Source organism: Aquarana catesbeiana, linkage group LG05 (assembly GCF_042186555.1).
Source record: "Aquarana catesbeiana isolate 2022-GZ linkage group LG05, ASM4218655v1, whole genome shotgun sequence".
In the NCBI taxonomy this organism is placed as follows: domain Eukaryota; kingdom Metazoa; phylum Chordata; class Amphibia; order Anura; family Ranidae; genus Aquarana; species Aquarana catesbeiana.
In genome coordinates, this window is record NC_133328.1 from 645567673 (window position 1) to 645575790 (window position 8118).

The 8118-nt window shown below is 46.5% G+C and overlaps 1 protein-coding gene across 1 annotated transcript in view; it reads right to left on the reverse strand.

Annotated features, from left to right (window-relative positions):
* The window catches only part of CCM2 (CCM2 scaffold protein), a gene marked incomplete at its 5' end in the record, with an annotated part of 63908 nt that extends 59363 nt beyond the window's left edge, over positions 1-4545 (reverse strand). Inside the window, 2 exon segments of the mRNA XM_073632480.1 lie at positions 2900-2983; positions 4366-4545. Of these exon segments, the coding sequence (XP_073488581.1) occupies positions 2900-2983; positions 4366-4545 (264 nt within the window).
* Positions 4546-8118: the final 3573 nt, after the last annotated feature.

The window sequence follows — 8118 nt, forward strand, 5'->3', positions numbered from 1 at the left end:
ATTGGGTTTTGATAATGTTACATTTTCTATCTTTCGTTACTAGAAAGTAGTCATATAAATGCGTTATGTTTTTCTCTCTTCAATGGTAATGCCATACTAGAATATATACAAAAAAGTTTAGATCTTTGTTCTCTCTCAAGGTGGCGTCATGTTGCCATGGAAACACACGGATCTTTCTCTGGCTGTACCAGCACAGGATTGTATTGATCTCTTTCTCTCTCAAGGTGGCGTCATGTTGCCATAGAGATGTAATGTTTCTTCTTCTCTCTGGAGGCAACATTGTATCTATTCTCTTTTCCTTTTGTAGCAACATTTTGTCAGTTTAGAGAGGATTTGTTGTTCATCTCTGGAGATAGTATATATTACTCTAGATAATGTCCTTGGTTTTAATGTTGGTCTTACTTCAGGCACTAGCAGGGGCGGACTGACAACTCACGGGGCCCCCCGGGCAATAGGAGATTATGGGGCCCCCGGGCAATAGGAGATTATGGGGCCCCCGGGCAATAGGAGATTATGGGGCCCCCGGGCAATAGGAGATTATGGGGCCCCCGGGCAATAGGAGATTATGGGGCCCCCGGGCAATAGGAGATTATGGGGCCCCCGGGCAATAGGAGATTATGGGGCCCCCGGGCAATAGGAGATTATGGGGCCCCCGGGCAATAGGAGATTATGGGGCCCCCGGGCAATAGGAGATTATGGGGCCCCCAGGAAATAGGAGATTATGGGGCCACACAGTATACACATACACACACACAGAATACACACACACAATATACACACACACTGAAAAAGGTACTGGAGAGGCGGGCAGCTATAATCTTGGGATTTTTACATACTGTCCCTGGTTTTATTGAGGCTGGCAACCCTGATGGGGCCCCCTAGTGGCATGGGGCCCTCAGGCAGTGCCCGAATGGTCAGTTTGCCCCTGGGCACTAGACATCCTGGGAGTAATATACATTCTGACAGCACACTATACATATAGGTTTTGGAAGGTTAGAACGGATGTGAGACACATCATTTTATGGTTTCTGTTTTTCAGCAAGTGGAGGGAGACTCTACATAGGGTTACAGCAGCCTTTGAAATGATGCTATTGTTAAAGGATATTACGCGGATGTGACACACACAATCTGTGACTTCCGCTTTTTCAGCAAGAAGAGTGAGACTCTGTTCACTCACATTTATATCCACATTTATGCTTATAATTTATAGTTCTCTCTCCCGGAATTATTGGCATTTTAGATCTTTGGTTCCTGGAGAGAAGAAGATGAACAACATCCTTTGAGTATCATATATATATATATATCTATAGGCTTTTGAGTTTGTATTTCCAAACATTTCATAATTCTATACTTTGTTACTGAACCATCTAAATTTGGGAACACTTGTAACGTCTTCAGACAGTCACTATTTGGGATGTATACCACATTCACACAGCCGACAGGGTCCTTTACTTCATTTAATCCAATGTAATCCAAATCTATCAGGTAGGTTTATATTCTATACGGTTTTCACATTGCCGTATGGTTCTTTGTTTATTCAGTTTAATTTGATGTAATGCAATTCAATGCTATCCAGTTTTGGTATGCTTATATTTTGAATGTTTTATCACTTCATATTTTTATTATGCCCCATTAGGTCTTATTTGGCCGTCTTTATATTATGATATTCATATTGACTGTTTTCGGCAGTGTCAGTGCGGGAAGTTTTATCGCTTGTGGTTCGCTGTCTGTAGGTGTTCTATGAGCCCCTTTTACGTTTATATACGCTATTGCCATTGGATTGCTCCTGGAATGTTATGTTCATGTTTAGGGTGAATATATACTCATGTTTGTGCTCAATGTGAACATATATATACACATATTTCGGTAGTGCCAATATACATACCGTATGTTTTTTCTATAGGTGGTTTTCATTGTTGGGATTTTTGGTCTATGGGATGTTCCGCAAGTGTGTCCTTTTAACTAATTATTGTTCATTGATTTAATTGATTGCTTCACCAGTTTCTTTATTGGTGGTTTTTTACCCTTTTGCTCTATTTAGTTGTGACTACATTCACTTATCTTCTAGCTATGAGTAATCATCTCTGTATGTGAAACGCGTTAGCTATCGCTATTCTTCTATCGGATCTGATGACTTTCGTTGGATTTTAACAATGTTTGAATAAAGATGACCGTTTTCAGAGTGCAGCAGTCCGGGATTTCCTTGCTACCTCCCACAATGATGGGATTTCCTGCAGTATTTTGTGTCTCTGCCCCTCCCACAATGATGAGATTTCCAGCAGCAGTTTGTGTCTCTGCCCCTCCCACAATGGTGAGATTTCCTGCAGTAGTTTGTGTCTCTGCCCCTCCCACAATGATGAGATTTCCTGCAGTAGTTTGTGTCTCTGCCCCTCCCACAATGATGAGATCTCCTGCAGTAGTTTGTGTCTCGGCCCCTCCCACAATGGTGAGATTTCCTGCAGTAGTTTGTGTCTCGGCCCCTCCCACAATGGGGAGATTTCCTGCAGTAGTTTGTGTCTCTGCCCCTCCCACAATGGGGAGATTTCCCTGCAGTAGTTTGTGTCTCGGCCCCTCCCACAATGGTGAGATTTCCTGCAGTAGTTTGTGTCTCTGCCCCTCCCACAATGGGGAGATTTCCTGCAGTAGTTTGTGTCTCGGCCCCTCCCACAATGGGGAGATTTCCTGCAGTAGTTTGTGTCTCTGCCCCTCCCACAATGGTGAGATTTCCCTGCAGTAGTTTATGTCTCTGCCCCTCCCACAATGATGAGATTTTCTGCAGTAGTTTGAGTCTCGGCCCCTCCCACAATGGTGAGATTTCCCTGCAGTAGTTTATGTCTCTGCCCCTCCCACAATGATGAGATTTCCCTGCAGTAGTTTGAGTCTCGGCCCCTTTGCTCACCTTTGCATTGTCTAGAAGCTGCAGGATTTCTGTCCGGCTGGAGGGGTTGAGATATCCGGGGATGGAGGTCAACTGCCCCAAATACTGCAGAGAGAAGTCGTAGAACGGGGTCAGATAAAACGTATAAGTGGGCAACAAAAAACGTTCAGTACATCAGGTCATGTGACACCGGGGTCTGCTATGATGGGGATCTATCCTATCAGGTCATGTGACACCGGGGTCTGCCATGATGGGGATCTATCAGGTCATGTGACACCAGGGTCTGCCATGATGGGGATCTATCAGGTCATGTGACACCGGGGTCTGCCATGATGGGGATCTATCAGGTCATGTGACACCGGGGTCTGCCATGATGGGGATCTATCAGGTCATGTGACACCGGGGTCTGCCATGATGGGGATCTATCAGGTCATGTGACACCGGGGTCTGCCATGATGGGGATCTATCAGGTCATGTGACACCGGGGTCTGCCATGATGGGGATCTATCAGGTCATGTGACACCGGGGTCTGCCATGATGAGGATATATCAGGTCATGTGACACCGGGGTCTGCCATGATGGGGATCTATCAGGTCATGTGACACCGGGGTCTGCAATGATGAGGATATATCAGGTCATGTGACACCGGGGTCTGCAATGATGAGGGTATATCAGGTCATGTGACACCGGGGTCTGCCATGATGGGGATCTATCAGGTCATGTGACACCGGGGTCTGTCATGATGAGGATCAGGTTATGTGACACCGGGGTCTGCCATGATGGGGATATGTCAGGTCATGTGACACCGGGGTCTGCCATGATGGGGATATATCAGGTCATGTGACACCGGGGTCTGCCATGATAGGGATATATCAGGTCATGTGACACCGGGGTCTGCTATGATGGGGATCAGGTCATGTGACACCGGGGTCTGCCATGATGGGGATCTATCAGGTCATGTGACACCGGGGTCTGCCATGATGGGGATCTATCAGGTCATGTGACACCGGGGTCTGCCATGATGGGGATCTATCAGGTCATGTGACACCGGGGTCTGCCATGATGGGGATATGTCAGGTCATGTGACACCGGGGTCTGCCATGATAGGGATATATCAGGTCATGTGACACCGGGGTCTGCCATGATAGGGATATATCAGGTCATGTGACACCGGGGTCTGCCATGATGGGGATATATCAGGTCATGTGACACCGGGGTCTGCCATGATGGGGATATATCAGGTCATGTGACACCGGGGTCTGCCATGGTGAGGATATATCAGGTCATGTGACACCGGGGTCTGCTATGATGAGGGTATATCAGGTCATGTGACACCGGGGTCTGCCATGATGGGGTTCAGGTCATGTGACACTGGGGTCTGTCATGATGAGGGTATATCAGGTCATGTGACACCGGGGTCTGTCATGATGAGGGTATATCAGGTCATGTGACACCATTGTCATACACATGGATTACAGATCGCTCACCTTGACTTCTTTCTCGATATAATCGTTCAGCAGCACATCCGGGTCCACACGGTGCTCAGCCGGTGATGGTGACACCGTATGCAAGGGCCTCCGCTCCGTCACCTTCTCCTGGGCCTTCTTGTCCCGCCCTTTCTCCCCCTTCTGAAAGACCCGTTTAAATGGAGACACGATTCCAGGCTGCTGGGAGAGAGGAGAGGAGAGCACACACCTTACTAGACTGAGAGCTCAGACCGGGGAACACAGGATCCCATCTATTCACACAGAACACGTCACCGGGCATAGCGAGGACATTGCTGAATGCTCCTAATCCTTATACTCAGGACCAACGTTTTGGGGGGGGGGGTGGCACACAGGACAGGCGACGAGCAAATTCTCTATGAAGGGGGTCAGTCAAACCAATTCATTTAATGAACGTCCAGAGGGTGCAGGTTGTTCAGGGGCTGCCCTGAGGTCAGGGAGAGGATCTGTGGCCTTCAGGTCTTCAACCTCTTCCCAACACTGGGGGGGTCCTCTTCAGGACAACCCTCGCCAAGTACTTGGGAGGTCCGGCTATGGCAGGTCCTTAACTACTTCCAGTCCGGGGCCAATTCTGACATTTCTCTCCTACATGCAAAAATCAGTATTAGAAAAGAACCCCCAAATATATATATATTTATAGGTTTCTCTCTCTCTCTATAACATATATATATATATATATATGAATGAGAGAGAGAGAGAGAGAGAGAGAGAGAGAGAGAGAGAGAGAGAGAGAGAGAGAGAGAGATCTCTATATGTGTCTGGTCATTAGCCTAGGCTTATGACATCATGCACAGCTCTCTCTCTCTCTCTCTCTCGCGAGAGTTTGCCAGGAAGGGGGGTGGGGTGAGTCATAAGAGGGCCAATGAGAGCTGCAGAGCTGAAGGTGTGTGTCTGTGTAAACCCAGGAAGTGAACAGGCAGCAGCTTCAGCTGCCCACAGTTAAAATGGCTGCAACCAGACTCAGTAGAGGGAGATTTCTGTAGCACATTTGGCAAGTACAGAATCAGAGTATATATAAAATAATATGCAAAGTGGTCGGAGGGAAGCTTCAGAATGGCAAAAATGTTTTTATTACAAATTATGTGCGCAGACGGCAGTTGCTCTTTAAGGGGGGGGGGGGGAGATTAGTGGTAGCTTGGGGGTGTGAGCTGCTGCCTGTGTGTAATATATATATATATATATATATTTATTTATTTTTTAAACATTTAACATTTTCGGCTGAATTTGTGCAGATTTACTTTCAGTGTGTGGTGTTTTTAATGGTGCGAGGCTGACAAAATAGTATCTTTCTTGTGGTGTGTGTATCAGCGCAGGAAGTGTATCAATTTAATTCAAAATTCATTGCGCGATCCCCCCCCCCCCCCGAAAAAAAATTGCGTTTGAATACCGTGTGTCATAAAAAATTGCAACGATTGCCATTTTATTCCCTAGGGTTTCTGCTAGAAATATTATATATTTGGGGGTTCTAAGCAATTGTCTAGCCAAAAAAAAAAAAAAAAACACACCTGATTTGTAAACAAAAAGTGCCAGAAAAAGTCGGGTCTTGTGCAGGGCCGTCTTTAAGGTAGGGCAAAAGGGGCAGCTGCCCTGGGCCCTGTCGTTGTGGGGCCCAAAGCAGCTGCCTCATATTTACCAACTATCCCAGTTTAAGTTCCCTTGTCCCTTGAAGTTTTAGTCCTGTGCTGTGCTGTGTCCCGATATCTCAGTGTGAAGTGCTGCTACTGATGCTCCCCAGCTCTGCCCTATTGTTGTGTACAGACGACTCACCTGCAGACCCTGTGTTTACATGTAAATAACCAGCGTTCATATGTAAATAGCGGCAGCATTTCTAAGTAAATAGCTGCGGCCGGTGGCATTGATATGTATATCATGCCCCCCTGCAGTGAGGAGATGATGTGCTGCAACCTCTAGCAACCAATCAGTGAGCAGTATTAATGTACAGTGATCTCTAGCAACCAATAAACAAGCAGAAATCATTTGCTGTAACCTCTAGCAACTAATCAGTGAGTCGTAATGTGCGCTGTAACCTCTAGCAACCAGTCAGTAAGCAGTAATGATATACTGTAACCTCTGGCAACCAATCGCAATCGCTGCCTGATCTGATACAGTAACTGATTTTAAGTCTAGCTTCTATTTATTGTATGTCTCAGAGCAGGTGGCGAGTGAAATTGCATGGGGGAGGGGGCCCCAAGAAAATTTTTGCCCAGGGTCCAATCAATTTTAAAGACGGCCCTGGTCTTTTGGTCGGAGGATTGGGTTCATGGGCGGGCAGATGTTTTTATCGCCAACTAACACAGGATTGGTTTGTTGTTGGCACAGACTGTAAAAGAGGAAGTGAAAACCACACAGAGGAACCGGCTTGCCTTCTCCACCCAGCAGGTGGTAGGTGGTGGGCAGAGAGCATGGTACATACACCAAGGGGGGATCTGTGGTCTACAGAAGGAAGGTGAAGAGGTGAACCTGGTACCTATTTACACTCTCGCTATGAAAGAGCTCAGGAAGCCCAAAAATCGCACTGGTCTCCAAGAAGCATTGTGGGCATTTCACCTCATTAGGGACTGCACAGAGTCTTAGGAGGTTCTGGGTTTCATTTTTACGACTAAGTGGTGCAATGAAATGAAAATTCCGAATGCACTTGGCCAAAAACCGAAATGGACAGTTTAAAAAACACACACACACACAATATATATATATGAGATAGATGGATAGATATAGATAGACCAAGGCTCTTCTCCCCTGATAGCTCAGTTTGGCCGGATGGCCAGCTCTACGAAGGGTTCTGGTCGTCCCAAACGTCTTCCATTTAAGGATTATGGAGGCCACTGTGCTCTTAGGAACCTTAAGTGCAGCAGAAATGTTTTTGTAACCTTGGCCAGATCTGTGCCTTGCCACAATTCTGTCTCTGAGCTCTTCAGGCAGTTCCTTTGACCTCATGATTCTCATTTGCTCTGACATGCACTGTGAGCTGTAAGGTCTTATATAGACAGGTGGGTGGCTTTCCTAATCAAGTCCAATCAGTATAATCAAACACAGCTGGACTCAAATGAAGGTGTAGAACCATCTCAAGGATGATCAGAAGAAATGGACAGCACCTGAGTTATATATATGAGTGTCACAGCAAAGGGTCTGAATACTTAGGACCATGTGATATTTCAGTTTCTTTTTTAATAAATCTGCAAAAATGTCAACAATTCTGTGTTTTTCTGTGTACAATATGGGGGCTGTGTGTACAATATGAGGTGCTGTGTGTACAATATGAGGTGCTGTGTGTACAATATGGGGGGCTGTGTGTACAATATGGGGGGCTGTGTGTACAATATGGGGGGCTGTGTGTACAATATGGGGGGCTGTGTGTACAATATGGGGGGCTGTGTGTACAATATGGGGGGCTGTGTGTACAATTTGGGGGGGCTGTGTGTACAATATGGGGTGATGTGTGTACAATATGGGGTGATGTGTGTACAATATGGGGTGATGTGTGTACAATATGGGGGGCTGTGTGTACAATATGGGGGCTGTGTGTACAATATGAGGTGCTGTGTGTACAATATGGGGTGCTGTGTGTACAATATGGGGGGCTGTGTGTACAATATGGGGGGCTGTGTGTACAATATGGGGGGCTGTGTGTACAATATGGGGGGCTGTGTGTACAATATGGGGTGATGTGTGTACAATATGGGGTGCTGTGTGTACAATATGGGGTGCTGTGTGTACAATATGGGGGGCTGTGTGTAC